This window comes from Adelges cooleyi, unplaced genomic scaffold (genome assembly GCF_023614345.1).
Source record: "Adelges cooleyi isolate 19-005CV unplaced genomic scaffold, UGA_ACOO_1.1 ACOO_flye_CR_arks_rails_tigmint_CR_PRNA_9, whole genome shotgun sequence".
NCBI lineage: Eukaryota > Metazoa > Arthropoda > Insecta > Hemiptera > Adelgidae > Adelges > Adelges cooleyi.
The window spans coordinates 12121248-12146152 of record NW_026096579.1 but is presented as its reverse complement, the minus strand read 5'-3'; the positions used below and the strand labels follow the sequence as shown (position 1 = coordinate 12146152).

The 24905-nt window shown below is 32.6% G+C and overlaps 1 protein-coding gene across 4 annotated transcripts; it reads left to right on the top strand.

Annotated features, from left to right (window-relative positions):
* Window positions 1-1248: 1248 nt before the first annotated feature.
* Window positions 1249-24631, top strand: LOC126846551 (glucose dehydrogenase [FAD, quinone]). Of its 4 annotated transcripts, XM_050586117.1 has the most exons (6): window positions 1249-1277; window positions 10156-10194; window positions 15873-16116; window positions 16553-16732; window positions 22101-23518; window positions 23766-24631. In XM_050586117.1, coding segments are annotated over exons 1-6 (1896 nt in total). In that variant the 5' UTR covers window positions 1249-1263; the 3' UTR covers window positions 23767-24631. The 4 variants fall into 4 exon arrangements, with proteins under 4 accessions (XP_050442074.1, XP_050442072.1, XP_050442076.1 ...); XM_050586115.1 differs by lacking the exon at window positions 23766-24631 and having other exon boundaries at window positions 22101-23637; XM_050586119.1 differs by lacking the exons at window positions 1249-1277; window positions 23766-24631 and adding an exon at window positions 2962-3211 and having other exon boundaries at window positions 22101-23637.
* Window positions 24632-24905: the final 274 nt, after the last annotated feature.

The following is a 24905-nucleotide window of genomic DNA, read 5'->3' as shown; positions in this document are numbered from 1 at the left end:
ACGATTTGTGGATAATGTCTATCCATTGATTTATATTATATATGTATTTTTGTTAGTTTATTATGATACGCACTTCGGTCGATGAAAACAGGTTTTTTTTTGTGTCATGTCTTTGCTTGAGATTATAAGCACTAGTGTCCCTATTATGTACTTGGCGCATACGCCTACAAATTAAATTCAAAAATACATCATTTAGTTTTATGTAACACTAAATGGTCTAGTTGTTTACAAACACGACAAAACAAGCTTATCTACTGACTTTCCTGTGAAATTTTGAGTCTCGTGCACTTATAATGCGCTTAAAAATTAGTTATGTAAAACCATATAACATATATATTTTACCATATTTATTATTGATGGACAAAACTGATACCAGTATAGCAGAACGTCATGACTACTTTGACAAGAGCAAACTGATCTTTTGTAATTGGAATTTAAAACAGTTGTTGTCTTTGATGTAAAACATAGAATTAACGGTTCAATAACAATAAGTAAGTAAATTTAAATGTGCTATAAGCGTAGGTTTTATATTATATATTTGTTGTGAGCACAATTTTTAATTGATCTATCAGAAACCCAAAATCATAAAAAAAATATAAATATATATATTTAGCTACAAGTAGTCTAAAGTTCATATATTTATGCACTTTGATTAAGGTAAAAAAAGTTTGCAGGTTTCAAATTTGAGTGCATATACTTGACTCGGATCTAAAACATCTACGTACATCTGGAAGAGTTTTCCTTGGTAAAAAACTATGCAGTAAGCTTTCATGGTGCTTCTGGACATTTCACAGGTATTGCATGTTAAAGAAGTGAAAGTTTTATGGTATTTATCCTCCCCTCTTTACATTGAAATCAACTACAATACAAAAAAGTAAACAATATTAATTACAATCTTACTTATTTGCCAATAAATTCGGAGACTTACTTTTATTAACAACAAAAAATTCTACCATAATGACTATTGTTAAATCGACATTAAACCTATTTATAATGAATAGTTTTATTCATGCTTTTGTTTTGTATTAAATTAAACCAGTACAAATTGAAGGTTAATTATAGATTATCGATATTACCATTGGTCAATATAATGGCGATTTCTCAGTTTCGTTGATTTATAAAACCCAGACGATCTAAATGAGAGGGCTATTGCAATCAAATCGTTCAGCTTGTATACTATAGTTTTATTTTTTCATTTAAAAAAAACATTATAATTAAGATACATATTTTTAGTTTACCGTGTTACATTCAAACAATTTGGATATGAGTACACCTTGGTGAGTTTAAAGTTCTCAATTAACTCTAATATTATAAAAAAAAACACTTAACTAATATGAATAAAATATTAATATTAATATTGAAAAAGTCATAAAATTAAATTTGTAGTTAAACAAATCGAAATTGAATGTATTTATTTAGACGACATCAACATATTTTGTATTTTTTAGGAAATAAATCTGTATATATCTATACTTATAACACAAAATCGTTTAATATCTGTATCACAAAATTACACTGTAAATTACACTATTTTCGATAAAAGTACAGCATATATATTTGTTTTCTAATCACTTTTGTATTTTGTTTTGTATTGGCTTGTACAAATTCTCCTATACAAATGACATATCACATATTACCACGATCTTAAATTGTGAATTTAAACACTGTTTTAAATTAAATTAAATAAATAACTTACTGTACTTTAGTCCATACGGCTCTAGAAATTATTTAACATAAATTGTAATATATATTTAGTTTAAGTTAATAATTAGGTTAGTAATAATTTACATAATCCCTTAATAGACATCTGCTGTTATCTGTTATCTGAGATTAAGTAGACGTAATTTCTAGCTAAAAATTAGTTTGGTTTCTTTGTAAACGGAATAAACCTTTAAAATTGTCTACTATAATTTAAAAAAGTAAGATTTTATAAAATATCTTTTATAAACTACTGTTATATGAATAATAATTTTATTGATGGGCGTTCTTACTAGTTTCGCTAAACATTCCAGTCTAGTTTAGCTTAAATGTTTAGTATTGTTTAGCTGTTCTTAATTTGTAAGCTTAACTGGTAAGAACGGTTATGAGTGTATTAAAATTGATCTAGTAAGGTATATTTCTCCATAAAAGCATTAAATTTCGAGGTAAAACTTTAATCTCTATTCTATCTGTCCAATAATATAATATAATAGTAAGGTTCGTCTATGAACTATCTCTATGCGAATGATGGATGAATATGTACTCATTTATTTAACCAACGTCACCAATGCTGCCGCATTACGTTTTTAAGTAACAATAATGTATATTTTATATTGCTGTAGCTAGATAGAACACGAACTGATAGGATACGGATAAATCTTGACGACCCAACCGAAACGTTGGTATTTCTGTTCAAAGATTGACGTTCAGCGCTAAAGCGGACACCGGTGTCCGCTCTACTTTTGTTTCACTTCTTGCGGAAAATTTGTGAAAATCATAGATAGAATACCTATGTATTAGTGGCATAAAATGATGAGCACAACGTCTCGGTCCGGCGAGAGGTTTTAGTGAAATATCCTTGGCGCTTAACCCGTCAAACCTTGGACGTATACGGTTTTGGGAAATCGTTTCTAAAGCCGTCAGCCTATATCTATAACGCCTGGGGAAAATAAAATAAAAAACTAGTCGCTTATCACGATAATTATTATTGTGAACAGTGTGACGACAATCGCTGATGGGAGATCTGTGTCGGATGATGGCGTAGGCGTTAGTCCAGACGGCGGTGGCCCTCGGGCGTACCGGAAGAGTTGAGCGGCGGTAGTACACGTGGCTGATGGCCTGATGGCGCAGGGGAGGGAGCGAGAGGAGGGGAAGGCAGGAGAGAAAGGAACTGAAGGTAGAAAAAAAAACACAAAACTATAAAGAACACGAGCAACGCGTAATCGCATTGTCTATGCGTAAAAATAAACAGTGACAAGCCGAATACGCGCGGTAGTAAACGAAAAGCAAAAGAAAAAACGGAAACGACCGCCTTAAGAATCTCTCTCCACCCGTGTGTGGCTGTGTGTGCTCGAGACGTTTGGCCTGTCTGACCACCGGCGCAGTTGTAATCCGCCACCGGTTCGGGTGAAATGTGTACCACTGTAGTTGGTAGTCGACCGGCAACGTGAAACCGCATCTAGCTGATAACACGTGCGATTCGTCGTCGTTATTCCTGTTGTCCAAGTTGCACGTGAGTACAAACAAAAATAAAAGTGAAATGTTTTGAATACTTTTATACAGTCGACGAATGAACCTGAGACGTTGGTCGAAAATGTGACTTAACTGTATTCGGATACAGGCTTTAGGGATTCGTGCGATCGGGCCCGGCACTAAACCGGTAGACAGGTTGAAATTGTATTTCAGCCTAGTCAAACTCTGATTTTAATTACTAAATTTTAAACACTTAATTGATTAATGTAGTTTTAATAAAAACGTCTGTAATGGAATACCAATTATTGAGGAAGCTTAGAAGTTGAAACGATTCAATTATTGATTAGAACACTCTTTTAACCGAAAAATTGTTCATACACTACGAGATTTCCTTACTTTATGAAGTTTTCCATGCAATTTTTTATTTATTTATCGAGCTCGTGTTCCAAATGCTAAAATTAATTTATATCGTGCGACATTATTTATTTGTATGATTACACAACAATTAGTATAAAGTAGCATTTCCACTGGAAAATACAATTATAATGGGTTCAATCATTAAGTACGGGGTTTTAATACAGTTAATACATCGCTACTCGTACTAGGTACATAACATAGCAGTTTGTTAACATGACATCATAATATAGTCAAGAGAGCTTTATTTATCAATGTAGAATTTGACACAAATATAGTCATTAGGCCTCTCAATCCTAATGATAGACCTATACTCATTACCACACTAGAAAATAGTAATCCTCTTCGTCTTGGCTTACACAATTAGTGAGGTCATCGGCCTTAAGGTTATTTTTTTACTATTGCTCCTTTTTTTAAGATTTTAAATAGTTAATCTAAACTAGCTAATAGGTTCAAAGGTTAATGAAATAACTAAAATAGCAATTAACGAATACTGATGACGCGTTATTAATAGGTACTTATGAACTTATTACCATTACACTAATTATTATTATCAATAATAAGGTAGATTTAGATTCAGCCAAACAAAGAAAACAAAACTAAAAAATAGAGTTATTATCTCGAATGGTGTCTAGATTGAATAGTATGTGTTTTTAAAAACGGCTTATCCCATTTTAAAATTGAGAAAAAAACCGTTAAAAAAATATTTAAAATATAATATTACTTTTAAAAGGTTCTTTTTAACATTGTAAGATGTGTTTGGTTTTACAACAGTCAAGAATTTTTTAAAAGCGATTTCATCAATATATTTGCACACCAGAAGGTCGTTCATGTCAGATTATGTTAAAGTTGAACACAATCTTGAAGCTTATTTTTGTTTACATTTTTACTCGGTGTGCAATCTGTATAATTAAGAATAGTTGACCTAAGGAGTCAAGTCCGTTAGGTTATAAAACACAAACGCGGTTCAACCGATTTGCGTATTATTTTTAATTTATAGTGGAAATACAATACATATGTAACACAGATAACATCCTTGTCTGCTGTAGAATGATAATTTATTTCCTAAAAGTAGATAGTTTTGTGAAATATTGCGAAATTATATCTGAATAATAAAAAAAATGGTTAGTAATGGGGAATTTGGACCGTTTCTAATTGTTGTTCCTTAAAAATTAATTTCCACTGACGTCACTTGAAAATAATGGTTTTTGCTCAACGTTATTCATAACTGTTTTACGATTAGGTTTTTCGGACTATAACCATTGCAATACGCTTTGGAGGAAAAAAATATAATTTCAAGGTGGTCATCAATACAACAATCATTCGGTTGATTGAACTTGTATTTTATTTTATTCCAGAACAGCATACTTAGGTTTTTAATTTTTTTCCCACAAAAATAAATTAGTAACTGAAAATATATTTATACAATTTGAGTAGGTATATTTACGAAGTACACGCGTTTTAGTCGTGTTATAAACTCAATAAGGCTTTAAATGGTATTTCGTTTTTAACTTGCATGACGTAAGTAGAACCAATCAGGATGATTAAAAATATATCTATTAACAAAACTATATTTACATTAATTGAAAGTATTCTCATTGAGAGTTATGTATTTCCATACACACATATCCGTACAAATGTATAAGATGCCTCACACATTGTTTTACGTACAATTTGGTTGTAAAATTGTTGAAAAACCTTATATTTTTAAGAAACTTTTACACATTGCTAAGTGATATAGTTTCATCATCGAAATTCCGAAAAACTAAATAGTCTGGACAAGCTTTCTATACTGCTTCCAGAAGTCATTCGATGGGCTATACCATCGCATGAGTCACCAGGAAACCAGCACAGTACCTCTACCTATGTTTGTTCGAAAATTATCAACCATAATACTAGCCATACAAGTTGTCACCGCGGTAATGCAATTTTACCACTTGTTTCGTTTATTTTGTTCGGAGTATACCTATACCTATACGAATTTCAATTAAATTTCCGACAATTCTGAATGTCAATCCAACACAAGAAGATTGTGCAAAACGTGTTTGGCGGATTCGTATCTTATAGCTGACACGGCACACTATTGTAACTGTGTTTGCATATTAATATCATAACTACTATTTCATGCCAAACCGGATTATATTGTACTATTCGTACGCGATTGTTTGTTTTTTTTAAGTCCTATAAAAAATACTAGTTACTACGTTATTTATTGAAAAGGTTTGCTTGTGATGGGCGTTGTCCGTTCAACAACGCAACAACTTTGTAGAAGGTCAACGATCCTTTGGTCCTCAACCTCTGCTAAATAATTACAATGTTAGTTTTTTTTCATATTTTTATCTGATAGAGAAGACTAAACAACACTATACCAGAATGGTCTGATGACGACATAGCTCATCGGTATCAGTCATCAGCGGGTTGGGTGATTTAGGGAGTTGATAATTTATTAATTTTTTACAGTGGCCTTGAATCTCCCCGATATTTTTAAATCTCAATATCACATTGGTTAATATTCTTTTTTTTTATCGGCTATTTATTTATCTACTGCAATTTCCAACAAGGTACCGAGTTCGCCGAAACATTACCTTAAAATAGTGTACATTATACTATGACATCGCACTTGGATAAATATGTTTCAGTTTAACAAAGACATTACTGTAGATATTAGATTTCGAAATTCTTGAATTTTTAACCCTAATTGTTGACAATTAATATGTATATATTATTTTCAATATACAATTCCTTGTTGACATTTGGAAATGAATTTATGAATTCCTGATTGCTCAATTATGTAACAATAACCTTTTATGAAAAACAAAACAACTAAGCTAGGTATGTAATAGGTAATTTCGTCTTTAAAATATAGGTAGTATTAATATATATTATGTAGTAACTAAAAGTTCAAACATAATATTTACTACATTAACACATTTATGTTTTATAGATTTAACGTGTTTACTTTTATTTTTAATATATATTTAGTTTGATTATAAAATAGGTTTATAATTGAAAATCTTTGAAAAAAAAAGAATCTAAAATCTTTCCATTTTATAAATGTTTTCTATATTTGACGAATGTAATCTTATATACATACCTATATTTTGTTAATAATTTACTCTCGGATATATTAATTCTTATACCATGACATAGTGTTTAATCGTCTAAAACTTGTAACAGCTATTAAAGTATATTTCCTTAATTGCTATAACTCGTAACATTTTTCAAGGATTTCGACTAATATTATTTCAGGGTTTTTTTTGTGACATTAAATGAAGCAGAAAGAAAATTCTCGTTTTAGTGTTTTGTTTTTGTGTTTGCTCTAATCATTAGAGTCTAATGTATACAATATACATGATCGTTTCAAATTTTACTTCGCAATATTTATTTATTAACTAGTATTATTTAAAAAACCACATTTGGTAAGGCTTCATAAAAAAGATTGTTAGAAAATTACGTTTGTTTTTTTAAAAATATGTAAAATATAACATCTCACGATGGAGCAGAGGTATCGTCGTACTTATGTGTAATATTACCTTATTGCGTTTTTCCCCAAGTGCTAATCTATTGAAACTCTTATGAACTTACTTGTATTCTGTTCTTTCTGTCTAAAAAGGCAAATTTTAGTTTCGGACAATACTTGGTCAGATTACTACTCTTACGACACACGTTTTAAAGTGTATGCAATGTAAAAAAATTGCACACAGAATAAACATTTAACGCTGAGAGAAGATATAAACTTATATAAGGTCATTTACCCAAATTTACAAAAAGTGAGATAAGTTAATTTAAACCTTTTAGTAATTTATGCCAATTTCAGTGTCTCAGGTACCTAATGACATTTAATTAGCTGTTTTATGTTTTCCAGTCGTTGCAAAAAAAATACTAAGGTTAAATGCATATGTAGTATTAAAAAAGTATTAAAAAAAACACTTGAATTTATAGTTTATCTTTTAAAAAATATTCAACAAACCATAAATAAAAATCTTTTAATCTTTAAATTAAGAAATCCAAAATTCCTGTTATTCATTCGGAGACCTTAAGTAATAAAAACATTATTCCTACTTAATATTTTGTCTGTATAATGGTTTACAATATAGACACATGAAGTTTATTCATGGTCAATACTAATAAAAATTCCGGTCAACTACCTTGTCTTACCGTGTAATGATCAACACCCGGATTTAGATTAATATTAATATGTTTGATTTTGTATGTACGAAACGAGAAGTTGGTTTCTTGTCCTTAACTATTTAGGTATGTTTTATTTTATACAATTATATTGGGACTGTTGGGTTCGTCGTAAAATTCTGGTTATCAAGGTTAACCAAACTTAAAGAAATAATAAAAAAAAATATATGAGAAAAAGTACGCTGGGGAATCGTTAAACTAATTTCACAAAATCGACAGATATGATATAGAGTGAGATAAATCATTCAGTACACTGTTGTATGATCTTCACACAATTGTTTCAATATTCTTTCCTCTAAAGACTATATTGTCTGTACTCGAGTCTGTGAATTTGCAGTGTTAGTTTTTTGACGTGCAACAGTCACGAATATCGTGCGCTCTAAATATCAGCCAAGTATGTCTGGCGATGTTCACCGAGTTACAAAATTACAAATAATGTGTGTAATTATATATTTATGTAAGTATATAGAATTTCGGTACGATTAAATCGACGGCGCGCGCCCTTTTCTCCATTTTTTGTACATGTATATTTTATCCTTCGCCGAATAGATGCTTATCAGTTATCGTGACGGATGAGAACGTTATGTCTTTGGACGTGGATAAAAGTATATATTGTTATCTTACTGTTATTAACGAAGGTTTGATAATTCGTGGTTGCTTCGCCATCGGATGAAAATGTAAAAGAGAAAAACAAATAGAAACCGTCGAATTCGTCGTTGCAGACAATGAATAACAAATAAAAATCAGTAACTAAGTATGTACAGTTAGGTACAAATTAAATTGTCCGCAAATACAAAACGCTGGAAAACAATACACCTATATTATCCGTAGTAAAATAAAAGGTTATACTAAATAAATGTTTCTCAAGACATTTGAATCTCAAAAGCAAAAACGATTGTACCAAATATAAGTGTTGAATAATAACACGATGTGAATGATGTGAAGTGTTTAAACGGTGGAGATCATTCATGCGTAAAACTGGTGCCTCGATATTTCAAATTTAATTTTTGAAACCTTGGCGGAATCGATGTTAGCTGAATATATATATCAAATATATCTGATATATATATATATATACATGGATCGTTGAGCAACTTCAAGATCGTGACCTATTTGACCCTATTTTCTCTCCTAACCGAATTATACCTTAACATTTTCCTCAAGTTTTTTTTTTTTTATTTATTTGATAATTTCTAACAGCCGCACGAGTTGTACCTGGATCTACTATCTTGTGAACACCATTATATGTTTTATGGGTATAGAATGATCCATGACACGATTAAGACCAACTGATGATTCGTGTGCCATCGCATTAGTGGACAAGTCTCCTTTAGCTACGATGATTCAAATACCATGGAAATACTATTACTTCATAATATTTTTATCCCGAGCCTGTGCTTTGGGTGTAATGGACATGGGTCTGTTCGTGTATCTTCTCTACACTATACCGAATCACGGCAACCGAGCGGCCACTATTATTAAGTACGTTTAACTACACGACTTCTCATAAAATTGACATTATCCAGGCACGGATTATGATAATAACCATCGTAGTAAATTATATACCTATTTAACAAGGTGAATAACGGATACTTTCTATATAGAGAATAATATTGCGTTTTGTTACTACGGTACAGACCAGCTCAACATAATACTATTATTTAACACGCCATTTCAAAAACTTGTAGTAATATAAATAGTGTTTATATTTTTTATCAAATACAATATTTTCTGTCGAAATACATAAAACAAAGTTCAGCACTTCGGTGGTATCGAAGAAGAATTTGTACTGGGAGATAACATAATAATATTCAGAGACAATTTAAATAGGTAATTTACAAGTAAACCGGCAAAACAATGTGTTTACCTATTACAAAACGACTAATCTACCTAATTGATGTTGCCGTTGTGTAGTCCAATGTTAAGAACATGGTCAAGAGTTATTTTGAATTTTACAACGATTTGTTATCAACAAATATCTCTTAATAATTTACTCTATTACGTGGTAAAATTGGAAAAAATAGTTAACTAATAATAAATAAGGCGCCTCAACTATGGCGTGTAATGTAAATTAATTAACTAAATGTGACTATAAATATTAATAAGCCAACCTCCCCCTTCAAAGTTTCTTTTTCCTCCAATTTATAAGATTTTATCCATAAACTATAATATCATCTTGAAAATTAATACCTATCTCAATATAGTATTATATAGAAAAATACAAAACTTTTAAATAAAATTAAAAAACAAAATTAATATACATTTTCAATGGCGGGATAGTAATTTTCTTAGTTTTATGATTTTTTTTTTATGAAAATATAAACATTCAAATGCCAACTAGTTTGTATAAATAATTAATTTAATTTTTTTTTTTTTTTTTAGGAATGATGCGTGGTTTAATAATAAGTTGGCAGGTGTAAGGTACTGTTGCTTTTATTAGTAATGTACTTAAATTTCCAATTAATATAAACAATTATCATAGTAATAATAGTTGTAGAACACAATTTTTGTGTTAAGTATCACAAAAAACTCATGTATACTGCAATCTCCGTGAATATATTAGAAAAAAAAATCTATAAAATATAAAAGTAATTATTGTATATTACTGATTTTGTGGAGTAACGTATTGTCTTTTTTTCTTTAAGAATACTCGTACATCGGCATAGACTAAATAATAAATTACAAAAATATTTGTCATAAATTGATGTAGTTGGAAAACTTGATGTGCATTAAATTCGACCGTAAATATTTATAATGGTCAATTCAATGTGTGTTTCTTACTTAGTAGGTACACATAATATTATACTGTTAAAACGCGTTTGCCGCTAGTGAGGCGCCTGTCAACTAAAAAAAAAACTTGACATAATAATTCTAAGGTTATATTAAGCCATAAAAAAGTTAAGCTGTCTCTCAAAAATCGTGGGAAATCAACCTTAAAGTGATTATGTAGAATATGTTTTAATTTTAATGAAATCCTTTTTTTAAGAACATTAGATATGACGTTCCCTAATTCAATGATTTACCGTAATGGTTATTATTAATTTAGTTGATCATTTTTAGACCAGTGACTTCACTATTTTATCTTTCAGTTTTATACCCGTAGAAATAAAAATGATTTATGCTTATTTTGTCAGAGCTCTACAGGGTTACACGCTTTTTAAATTTGTCAAACTATTAACATTTTGCAAACTGGTTTTTGAGGTTTCAGTTTTTTCTTTCTGTTCGCGGTTAACAGCTATTCACCTACCATTCACTCATCCAGCTAAAAACGTTTCTGCCATTAGTCGGATATTCTCAAACTGTATTTGTTTACCGTTCAACATGACTTACTCGCATAGCAAAAGCAATCGAACCTTGAAGAATGTTCTACCGACTATGGAAATATTAATAATAAGTAAAAATGAATGCACAACGATTCCGCACACCCTGACCTGCGGTAAAACTATGGCGGTTGAGTAATGTGTAAAACGATAATCGACCAAAAAAACAGTGTTCTCCGTGGATCCACCAATATTGTCTGACACTGTTAAAAAAATGCACCAGCATTGTATATTGTACATGTACATCCTTATCCGCATTTCTTATTTCTAATCCTCATTTGAATTATCAAAGAGAAATCTTTACCGGTGCTAAAAATGCTCTATGGTAACGATAACGACAGAATGATTATATAATAGCTATGCGTGTAAATAAATATCGTATTATGATAATTATGTTAAACATATTCACGGTAATCATGATACAAATTTAATGATATTGTTAGAAAAAAAAAAACGTTCCACAACTCTGATTCTGTGAATTTTCACAAATCAACTCTTCCCTTGTGGGCGTTGCCTCGTTAAATTTATTCATTAAAACCTTTTTAAATATGAAAATTATTGCAATACATGCATTTTAATTATGAAGTTACTTTTTAGAGTAAACACCACATTCTCAATGGACATTTTCTTTTCCTTTTATATAATTTATTCACTTTTAAACCGGTGGATATTTATGCTCTATGTGTAAAATATTCTTGTGCTTTAAATTAATTTTGTAGCAAACTTAATAATCGCTAAAAATTAAGATGCTCACAATAGTTTTTTACGGGAGAACTAATGATTTATACATTTTTATTACCGTGAGGAAATCCCACAGGTACTTATATAGTAGTTAGCATATCTTGAATTATGTGTCTTGTAGATATCGTTGTAGACCAGGGTTTGTACACTTAACGAAGACTGTCATTCGGTTTAGGTCATTCACAATAGGTTTATCTACGTGCTCTGAACTGATCCGACAAAATGGATCGTGTGTGGGCCACCGCATTTTTAGCAACATTCTACAATAATATTGGTAACAACATATTATTTTCGCACTACATTCTTCAATTGCCACATAAAAATCAACAGGAAGCAGCATCGTTTTGCAACACAGAAAGTCGCTATGCCCTTGACACTGACCGGATCTAAGTGGACAAGTAACCGAACGCTGAAATCCGATTCTGGGTTTTCCTGTTCGGCGTGTAGGTGGTTGTACTTCGGTTTTCAAGCGGTGATTGCTTCCACACTTTCCGGTAAATACTCGATGCAAACAACTGCAATCGGTAGACCAGCATGCGTATTGATTGATATAAAAATAAGGTAGGTACAAACGAAATGACAACGACAAAAAGCAAACGAAGTCGTTTCGAAATAATTGATTACCATTACGGTCACGCACGGTGCATTTAAAAATATATTTATTATCATTATTATTATTATTATAATAATTTAAAGAGTATCGATGCTGTTTGCCCGAAACGAGGTCAATACCGGCCAACGATTGTGTTATTACTTAACAAAAAAAAAAATTCTATTATAATTTATTTATTTAAAATATGCGCTGGAGAACACAGATGTGTTTGTTCCGCCGGAGTCTATCGGAAACATATGTTATGTGTGTGTTCGCATTGTCATAAATAGTAGCACAGGGATTAAGGTTAAGTATACGAGAGAGATTCGTCGTCAAGACACTAGAAACCGTGCAATCCGTCCACGGTCGAATGAAGATTTCGTCAAGACGCATCGCGAGTGACGGCAGACGGGAAGGTCGTCTTACAAGTCATCTTAGACCGTCAGAATGCAATAATGGTGAAACGGCTGTGATGGACAACTGGCCGTATACTGTTTCCCGCGTACACAGCTGTCCTTGATACGATTAAAGCTAGCCATGAAGTTGATATTCCAAAAAATTTGAAGAGCTCCTCTTGGATTTGTCAACTATTGTGGTAAATTTGTAGCAAATGTGTCAACCATAGCTAGTCATTTACGTGAACTTCTAAAGAATAATGCTAAATTTGTTTCGGGAATTTGTGATTGAGGCAGAGGATTCCTGGTTCGGATTTTCGGTTTAGTCTTATAAGTGCTGCACTGATATCCTATAATATTCGTCATATAAAGCCTTACCAACGGGTAGAAAGCGAAGGCGTGTATTAATGTATATGCGTTTGTTTCGTCTGTCGTTCTTGTAAGAGACAATTTCGGTCACGTTATTGAACTCATGACATCGTGTCGGCCCCTGATTATAAATTCCTCAAATTCAATGTTGGCCTACAATTTGACACACGTTCATGTGGTATGTATTGTCCGACAGAGCTGTGACTATGACTGGTTGACTATTTTAGATGGTTTGATGTAGGGGTGTAGTATAATATGTTTTTTTTTAATATCAAAAAAGTGTCTGAGGAATCATTCATAGTATACAGTTTAGTGACACACAATGCAATAGTTTAAATTTGGTAATTATTTGCTCGCTATTGTTAGAAGGCTTTTGTTTTAATCCTTATATCGTTTTTTGTCAATTAGACACAAATTCCCCAATATGCTTTTTTTTATTCATTTATTCACAATATTGATAATATAATATTCTTTTATATTATACAGATTGTTATGGTTTTTTTTATTTTTTCCACGTTTTATGAACTTTTTTTATCGCATTAATAATTATAAGAATAAAATATGGAATTCATCGGCGATGTCTCTAGTGAACAAAAGCAAGAACACATTTGGTAAATTAAAGCTGGTAGATGTGTTATGTATACGATAGGTAAGATAAATAGTTCTCGTGTTTAACACTAAAACTTGCAATTACATCTCTATATATTTATATAACGATCGTTCGGCTTGAACTCAGAAATAATCCTAATGGACAATGGCTAACGGGTTTATATATATTATTTTCCATACACACAAAACAAATCTGAAATCTAAAACCTATTACAATTTACACACAAAACCGCCGTAGGTACTTCATAATACTTGCATTATCCGCTCCATCGAACCATATATACATTATATATCTTAACGTTGATGTTTTTATTTAAAATTAATGCACAATACGGTTTGTCTAATACCAGAAAATGCGTGTCGCTTACTTAATTTTCGTTAACGATATAGACTTAGCTTTGTTTTTTTATGATAAAGGAAAATGTTTAATGACCGTTAGGGCTAAAAAGAAATATTATTATAGATGAAGCATAATTTTGTTCATTCTGTATTAATTTTAGGTATCACAGTTATCAAAAAAGTTATTTAAACTTTTCTATAGATACACAAAATTACAACTACACTGAGTTTGTATGATGACCATAATGTTATTGTGCTCTAGAAAGTAAATGTCATTATTACAAAAGTGAAAAAAACGAATTACGGTAGCTCTAGGCAGGCTGCTCATTTATGTAATAATAATAACTTTGCAATCGGTTCAATTATGTTTTTAACGAACTTTGAATGTATGTACAATATGACGTACGTCTCAACTAGGTTAGTGCAAAAGGTGCAAAAGGTCCCAAAAACGGATTAAAACATAAAATATGAAACAGAGAACAAAAATGATTGTATAGTGTTTACATTTTGATTTATACGCGTTATTAAAAATTGAAGAAAGTCATTTCGGAGAAAACTCAAAAGTGGCAATAACAGTAACGAATGGACATATTATTATTACATTCAACAGCAGGGTTACACTGTATATTTTTAAACACTACATAATTACTGTTACAGTACTGCCAAGCGAAAAGACACGCCGCAATGGCCATTGAGAATAACGGGTTGTGTGAACGCGTGTGCGGTAGCAAAATGTTGTTACCGTAGACCACACACTGTAATTACACTTGACCATAATTGTAATATTATAAATGACTTGCGCAAATTGGGTACTTGGTACAAAAAAAAAACGCTTCTGGGATTTATGTTTTACAGAAATACGCGTTACAGAGTAGGACCGTTGAGAATAAAAAACAAAATTAAGAAATAAAAGTTCCCACTCTGGAGGTTTATGGTCGCTTGTACTTTTTCAATAACTGTGATAAACAAACGTTTTAGTATATTATTATGAATTATGATGACAATAATTGTCGCGAACGCCGTTTAAGTGTGCGTTTAGTCGGGATTGAGTTTGTGCGAATTTCACTCGGACCGACTAGAGGGAAAAAAGAAAGTTTTTCCCAGACAAAGCATAAGTATACGTGTAGTGCTTTCAATATCAACTAATGTCGAATTAATAACTTTAAACATCTACCTACACCGCGTTACTTCCGGGAAGGTAGATTTGTATGTATAGTTATAAACGACAATTTAAAAAAAAACCTAATCCTTTTTTTTATTTCGTTTATAATAGTTAATGTACGTTTTTTACAATTATTAAGTTGTTGACTAATCAAATTAAATATAAACTATTTTTTAAATGCGTAGTTAAGGTGGATACAAATTCTAATATCTAATTAATCGTAAAAGGTTAATAAGTTCTAATATGACCTTACACGAGATCTACCAATGTGACCAATCATCTAGGCGCAATACGCATAATAAATAATGAACTATTAACATATTTTGTTGTCAATATAATTGTTTTACCGCATACTATAGCACAGCACTGTATTTCTTTATCCCGTCTGACATAGAGTTCATCCACCTGCCGCGGTTACGGTTCAGTGAATTTTACTAAAAGCTTTATGCCAACATTACAATATTTTCAAACGGCAGTACAATACAATCGACGCAAATTCGCCTTCGGCCTAATGATTATTACATAACATTACAATAACATACTATAGTGTTTGTAATTTTCTCTTTCGACAGGTTTGGAGGGATGAGTGGCTGCAATTGTCCGGTGACCCAGCCGGGGCCAACGCTGGCCAGCACGTGCGGAGGATCGCAGTTTATGTTGTTTATGGGCTTGTTAGAAGTTTTCATTCGGTCGCAGTGTGACATCGAAGACCCGTGTGGTCGACCCTTGTCTAGATTGATACCGGACAGAGAGTATGACTTCATCGTAATAGGCTCAGGAGCCGGTGGTAGTGTGGTGGCCAGTAGACTCAGTGAAGTAAGTTTGTATTGTAGTCAATACGATTTCCCTACTAACAATAACAAACAATTTGTTTGCAATAAGCAAAATACATTTTGTGATACAATTAGAATTTTGGTTCTTGATCCAACAGTGTGTGGATATAGTGAACTTAGTTTTTTAACAATAATCTTCTTCTTTCTTTTATTTAAAATAACTTCCATACCAGATTTTTCTACCAGAGCGTGTGTTAACAGAAATAATTCTAAATTGGTCGTAATTGTTAGCATTAATTATTATTTATTTTACTATCTACGGTCAAACGACGAAACTCTTTCAGCAGACAATGTACTGGTGCACTTTCGTTTTTGAGCACAAAATACAATTAAGTTTAAAACGGTTGTTATTATTGAAGCTAATGTTCCTATTTGGTTTAAACGTATTTAATTTATTTAATTATCTTTTTAATCCGCAGGTGCCGCATTGGAAAGTGTTAATTATTGAAGCTGGAGGCGATGAACCAACGGGCACACAAGTGCCGTCAATGTTCCTTAATTTCTTAGGTTCGTCGATAGATTGGGGCTATTCGACAGAACCCGAAGAAATGGCATGTCTAGGAGAAAAAGAAAGACGGTGCTATTGGCCTAGAGGAAAAGTAAGTGTTTTTGAAAATCAGTCAACTAAATATTTTATCAACCTATATGGGACAGTCAAACTTGGGCAAATGGTACCACATTTGATTTTTATTGGTTGCGAAACAGAGGTTGTCTTATAATGTGTGACATCAGTGTGCTATTAACGATAAAAGGAAAATTATAAAAAAAATCCGTAAAATAGTCGGCGAGGATTTTGTGTTTGTCATTGAATAAAATTAATGAGAAGAAATCAGAAATAACAGATATGAAAATGTTAACATATAATAATAGTTGTGAGGCGAGTTACTAGATTAGAATAACATATAATTAGGAATGAATGTAAATTTAGTGATCAGGAGTTACATCAGTAACAGGAAAAAGGAGAAGCTGATATGGTATGGCTTGTTAAAAGAAAGGAGGAAATAAAGTAATGAATAAGATAAAAAAATATCACAAAGAGGCCAGGGTAAAAGTAGACAAAGAAGTTAGTTGACAGGGTGAGTGGAGTGGATTTTAATGTCGTAACTTAACGTCTGTCCCAAAACAGCTCAATAAGTTGGAGCGGTAAAAGATTAAGGAGGTGACCTCCTTCGTGTGATCGAGTGAGACAAAGAAGAATATAATGTGAGATCATGTGTACACTGTACATGGTCGACATTTTCGTAGAGGTAAAAGCTCATTATAACATCATTAAAATTGGCGCTTAACTATAATTGCAAAAAAAAAAGGCAAATTGAGATTAACTTATGTAAGCCTAAGTATAAAAATTTATACGTTTTTAACGAGATGCTGTTTCGACAAACCGTTGCTTCTGACCCATGAAAATTATCAAGATCCATTGGTACCTAAACATGATGTTAGTTTCCTGGTGATTATATAAATGCAACCGTATTAAAAATAGTTGGCCGGGCAACAATATACGTTAATTACAACTACAAACTATAATTTAATCAAGAACAGAGGACCTAATTAAAAAAATAAGTTTAAATGTTTTTACGTCAAGTGTAGTTGAAAAAAAAAACATTAATTTATAAAATATTGTTTCTCTTTCTCAAAATAATTCTTAATTAAAAAAAAAAAAAATTATTTACTTACATATCAAAAAGAACAGTGTTTTTAATGTGATAAAATACATTTATACATTATATAACAAACTGATTCTAAAATACATTTCCAAAAGATTTATAAGTGCATCGTGCATTAGTCTACTACAATATAAAATTGTTATATTATTATCAACTATTAGATACTTGATGGGTATTGAATTTTGTATTGTCATACTAAATAAAAAAATATTATTAAAATTTCGTATGGTAATATTATTATATGAAGGAGTTTAATAATACAGTTAAAAATTAGTCATTCTGCAAATGTGTTATCATTGAAATTACATGGTTCCACCTAGTTATTACTATTTGTAAGTTTTCTATATATACATAAGTGTTTGCACAACATGTTTTATCTATGACCTTAAATTTATTAGGCTTCAATAAACTTCTATTCCTGTTTACTGGAGCGCAATGACATCACGAAAATATTTAAACAGTATTAACGTCCCAATTTTAAATTCCAACTATTCAGATGTCAAAAAAAAATTAATCAACTAAATTTATTTCTCAAAATTTTAAACAACTTTGTAATTTTAAAGTAAATGCTATTTTTGGATTTGCAGTTTACATTAATTTTAGAAATAATTATTTAAAACCAACTAAAATTATACGGGGAATGATTTTTTTTTTGCGAAGTGTGGTTAGGTTGTTTTTTTTACAGTTTTGAAATTTAAACTGGAGCATTTCAACGTAGTTCATAAATTTTATAATGAAATAAAAAATGCGACTATCTGTACAGAAAGTAACAGTAACCGAGTGACTTGTGTCCTTGTGGTTTCCAACTTTATAGAATACAATTTTACTAATTACTAAGTAAGCGTAGGCTTTTTTCGACGACCTTCGCTGACTAGTGTTTTTTTATTTTTTCGCGAGAAAATGGTATTTGTTTTTTTTTTCATTTTAAGTCACGACAACATTGGTTTTAATAACGATACACAATATCCAGGTCAATTCAGATCTGCAAACCAACGGGTGTATTCGATCAGTAGGCCATATTGTGTACTTATACCGAGGTTGTGGTTTTTTTATACGAGTTCATGATCGCCATAACGCGCATTCGGATTTCGTGACCAAAACCATTGAACGATATATGGTACCGAATATCTTTTTTACGCTAATGAACCGATCAAAAACAATAGAAGCACGCCGTCATGGGGAAAAAAACTCTTGCTGTGTAGCAGAAATTATTATATTAATTTGGTTAAATGTGTTATATGTAACGGCTTTCAAATTAGGTCGGTACCAAAAAAAAAAAAAACACCAGTGCACTGTTTTTTGTATTCGAGCTATTTTGTTACTATTTTGGCAACATAATATTATTTTAGATTTTTTATACATATATTACTTTAATAACATGACTCGACATATTATTATTAATGGTAGCCCGTAGCTGTTATGTACAACAGTAAGGCACTACAAGAAGAATAATACTTCAGTATATTTATTGTTATATACCGTCAATACGACAAAATGGTTGCAATATTTTTCTAAGACTCTTGTTAGCGCCTGATTTAAGTTTTCAATAGGTTCACATAAAGGAGGACGAATGGCCGAGTGGGCAAGGCGTCTGTGCGTTTGCCGATCACTGTCGCCGGCTGCTAAAATATATCGGCAAAACTAATGTATAAAAAAATCGAAATTAAGTTTATGATAATAAAAAATAATAGTCTCGTTTCTTTGACGTTTTTATGTATCGTTTTTAATCTATAAAAACACCGAATGATTTATTGTAATATCATGGGCACAGCAGTAAGTCGCATGGTTATTCTTATGGTGTAAGTAGAATATTATAACCGGGAAGTTGTCACGAGCACAATGGAGCTATAAAACAAGATAGATATCCGAGAGAGCTGGATTTATTTCAAGTAACCCCGTAGATGACCGCTAGTGTCGTTGGGATTTATACATTACTTTCTTTGAAACTCTCCACCAAGTCGTGATTCAAGCGTGTAAACTTTGATTTTGATACTTCATCTGTGCTGGGCTACCGCCAAACACGTGGAAATAATATTTAATTTATATTCATAAGCTTGTGAATTCATCGCAGACAATAATAATGATCGAATTGTGTAACTCACATTACCATTACCATTTTCAAATTGCAATTTCTGACTGTCTGATGCTCCTTCTTAACACGAGTCTCCCGCGAATGTGGTGTTTTAAGTAGTATGCGTTCAACTCGACTATAACATATTTTAAGGTCTAAGGGGGGTGGTTTCAAATAACTTTTTGAAAACTATTTATTTTATTTAGCTTCGCCTCGGACAGTTAACATTCCCTATATCCCTCCCTCCCCCCTATTTCAGTACCGAACACTAGATCTGACAGATTTAACTACATACCCTGTGTATGTAAATTAGTTCAATGTAATTAATGTAATGTAATTAGGTCAATTATAAAATATGGCCATTAAAATAAAGGCAGGTTCGGCTTTTGATAGAATGATGTGTTGTCCGAATGTACTTTTGAAGAAACTCAAATCTGTGTTTTATCCGTCCTTGGCGGGAAGGTACATAAGCTAAACGATATTATGCTGAACCAGTGATACGTGTATAAAAGCCTATGACAATCGACTATTTTTACAGGTCCCGGGTAACATGCCTAAATAATAATAATTATTATCCAAAGCAAAAGAAAAACGATTTTGTTGTAAACGAAAAATCGATTTTGTTTTATTCGAAAATCGTGGCGCATACACCGCCCGTGACAGTGTATTATATTAATTGTGTGTGTATCCACATTAGTGATTAAAAACGTAAAAAAAGTACAATATTATGTGTGTGACGTCATACACAATACACACACACACATAAAAAATACAATAACAATAATAACTTGCGGCTAACGTTTAGGTGAGAAAATTGCGGGGAGAGAGTGTTCCGGAGTAACGTTGGTGCGCAAACAGCGTGTACACGACATACATATAAAATCATTATTGTTCGCCGTTGGCCCTGCCGTTTTTTATTTTATTTTATTTTACCATTATCGTACACGTGTATAATATTATGCGTACATACACATCGCCCAGCGCTATTATTATTCGGTTAACAATGGCCGGAGGAATTAATACAACGAGATATTTTAATATGTATATATATATATAAGTTTACACAGTCTAGGACCTAGGAATACGTGTATGGTTACGGTTGAGCAACCGCTGACCGCCGGACGAACTAGAACGTTTACATATTATACCTACACCTCCTCTTGCAAATCCACCGTTTGCTTAGCATACGAACCGTGCCTTAAAAATAATAAGATGAATAATAACCACGTCACCGATGGTTATTTCAATAATAATAATACATTAATAATAATATGCACAACACGTATACAGTATATTATATATTATGGGTTCTGCACGAACCGGATCCATCGTCCAGCCGCTCTAATCATATTATTATAGCTAATACAATCAGCTGAAACACACAGACACTATGTAATTATTACCTTCTGCCCGTCAGACAGCCCAAATGTGTTTGCTAATTTCTGTTTTATATATATATATATATATATATATATAAAATGTACGTTTTATATTTTGTTTTTGTTTTGAAGCGCGTTTCATATATCGACGTAGTACACACAACTAGGAAAATTTAACATTTTGTTATTTTAAAGCCACATGTAATCAAATCCAGACATTGATTTGTGTTATCTCAAATCTCTGTTAAAACTTTAAAGTTTAATTATTAAAAAATTGCTACACGACAAGCAGAAGTGCTAACCACTAACCTGAGATCTTCGCAGACCTAAATGTTAATACAACATGTCTCACATCTAAAGGTCAACGTTGCAAATTGTTCTTATACTATTTTACGCGAGCCTTGTATTTAAAACCTGCCTTTAAGTTATTATGACTTTTAACTTATGTTTATTGCGGCGTTATTTTGAATCAGCGAAAATTAAATCAAAACCAACAGGCTAACGAAATGCCACCAAACACTATCTTTAAATATCCGAGAGACTTTAACGCGAGTTTAACTTAAGTGTGAAACGCCTTTTAAATTAAAACAAAACATTTTATGAAACAAAAACACATGTGTGCTGTCAGATAACTAAAAGGAAACCATTGTGGAACTATAAAAATAATTATGAACTGTTTTGAGTGTTATATGTTCGAGTGCATCAGATATTTGATCGATTTGCAGGCATTTGAAACGTTGTAGTTGACAGTAATGATAAAAATAATATTATAAATTCAAATTCACAGTTGGGTTGTGATAAGAATTTCGGAAGTATTTTACTCAAATAATGATATTTTATTATATTTTTATAGGTGTTGGGCGGCACTAGTGTCATGAACGGAATGATGTACATGCGAGGTAGTCGGCACGATTATGACAACTGGGCCAAGTTAGGAAATCCTGGATGGAGTTACCAAGACGTGCTTCCGTATTTCTTGAAGTCCGAAGACAATCTACAGGCCACCGCAATGGATCCCGGTTTTCACGGTGTCGGAGGTCCATTACCGGTCGGCCAGTTCCCATACCACCCTCCGTTGTCTCATGCTATTCTGCAAGCTGGTCTGGAAATGGGATATCAGATAAGAGATTTGAACGGCGCAAAACACACAGGGTTCAGTATAGCCCAAACCATGTCTCGTAACGGTTCTCGGTACAGCACGGCTCGGGCGTTCCTGCGACCGGCTAAAAACCGACCCAACTTGCACTTTTTGTTGAACACGACAGTTACAAAAATATTAATCGATCCGAAGAAAAAAACCGCCTACGGCGTTGAAGTCATGAGAGACGGACAAATCGACAGGATCATGGCAAGAAACGAGGTGATCGTTTCTGCAGGAGCGGTCAACTCGCCCCAGTTGCTTCTTCTGTCTGGCGTTGGGCCCCAAGACGACCTGAATGCAGTCAACGTACCAGTGGTCCACGACTTACCGGGCGTGGGTCGGAACCTGCAAAACCATGTGGCTTTCTTCGTAAACTTCAACATAAACGACTCTTCCACCACCGCCCTGAACTGGGCCACAGCTATGGAATACTTGTTGTTCAGGGACGGTCTGATGTCGGGCACGGGAATATCCGAAGTGACGGCCATACTGCCTTCGAAGTACGCCAATCCCATGGACGATTATCCCGACTTGCAGTACTTCTTCGGCGGTTATCTGGCCAACTGCGCCAAGACCGGACAGGTCGGCGAGAAAGAAAACGATAATCCCCGCCGTGGCATCCAAATGATCCCGGCCGTGCTGCATCCCAAGAGCAGGGGCCAGATCAAACTGAAATCTTCCAATCCCCTGGACCATCCGGCTATCTACGCCAAGTATCTGACACATCCGGATGACGTGGCCACGCTCATCGACGGCATCAAAATAGCCATCAGGATGTCGGAAACGTCTGCTCTGCAAAAGTATGGAATGGAACTCAGCCGACAGCCGGCAATGGGCTGCGAGGACATACCTTTCGGTTGTGACGCCTACTGGGAGTGCGCCGTCCGCAGGAACACAGGACCCGAGAACCACCAGGTGGGCAGTTGTAAAATGGGACCGGCAAGCGATCCGAGTGCCGTGGTCGACGCCGAACTTAGGGTTCACGGTGTCGACAGGCTCAGGGTGGTAGACGCTTCGATAATGCCCACAGTCACGTCCGGCAACACCAACGTGCCGATCATCATGATTGGCGAGAAAGCGGCGGACATGATTAAGAGGCGGTGGGTCGGCCGGAAGCCCTGGAACAAGTGGTAAGCCGTCTCTCAACCTATCACGGTGTACATTTATAAATCACAAGTATCCTCACACAAACACACTGTTACTTCTATCACGTGCAATTCACGCAATCAATGTAAAAAAAAAATAATAAAACACATTCTATAAGCACTCCCACGATAAAAGTACCACACCGGCGAACACGTTGGGATGGTTTTACGAATGCACCGGGTGAATAATGTAATTGCATTTATTTATCATTTAAGACTGTGATTTTTACAGAACGACCAGACGTGCCGCCCAAATAAATGGCAAGTGAACTGGACCCTTTACTCCACTCGTGTGTACTATATTTATATAGTATACGAATTCAGTACATTGCGAAAAAATTACCGTCTACTTAAAAATACATCCAATTTTTAAAATATTAGTGTAGCGAGTATTGACGCTTCGAATGAATAATTCTAGAGTTAAATTAAGATTAAATTATGATTTAACTATATTCACCCAACACATTTTATTACTCTTATTGTAAACTTATGTTAATAACCTAAAGCTTTTACAAAATAAGGATGCCATTAAAATATAGTATATAAAGCCATTAATATTAATTATTAATTTTAATGTAACTATACGCTATGCGTAATATTATGATATTTAATTAAATTATGAAATTCTAATAATTTAGTGTCCATGTAAATATACTGTACTTACTAAATGTGTTACACTCATACAAAAGCTGCGCGTTGTGTTTTTAATTTAGTTATAGACCGGATAAAACGTAGAATAAACATATTGTATTATCATTCATGGAAAGATATATTGTGGGCGTATTTGAAAATAAATTACATAAATGTGATAGAATACATTAGACATAAGTATTATAACGAACACTTATAGTCCGCTTGTGTTATAATTTCTTTACTAGCTTTTAATTAATTTTTAAGCAAAATATTTTTAAACTAATAATAAACTAAGAAATTTTACTTTGTAATCACCTTGAGCGAACACAAGTAATAATTGTATATCCAAGAACAAAATCTATACTTAGTTATTTCAATAATCAATAATATTATTATTATGTTTAGAATATTGTATTTATAATATTTTAAATAATCAAAAATAATTGTATGTATAATCTTAGGTACACTTACACGTTAAGTTATAGCAATAATTATAATTGTATTCAAAGATTCAAAAACGATTAAATATGTGATTCAACTATAATTTTAAAAGATTAAACTAGTTTATTGAATAATAGCTGTAACGATTTCATATCATTCTGGTACCTATTTATGCATATCCTTGTATACAAAATTATTCACAAATATTTGAAATAATCATTCTTACGTTAAGACAGTGTGCTTCATTCAATAAGAATTTTTATCTAAAAGTATCTAGATAATACTACGGATGTGATTT

Coding starts and splice junctions, on each gene's coding strand:
- LOC126846551 (XM_050586115.1), top strand. Junction 10,195..15,872: donor AATAAGTTGGCAGGTGTAAG/GTACTGTTGCTT, acceptor CTCTTTCGACAG/GTTTGGAGGGATGAGTGGCT. Junction 16,117..16,552: donor TGGCCAGTAGACTCAGTGAA/GTAAGTTTGTAT, acceptor TTTAATCCGCAG/GTGCCGCATTGGAAAGTGTT.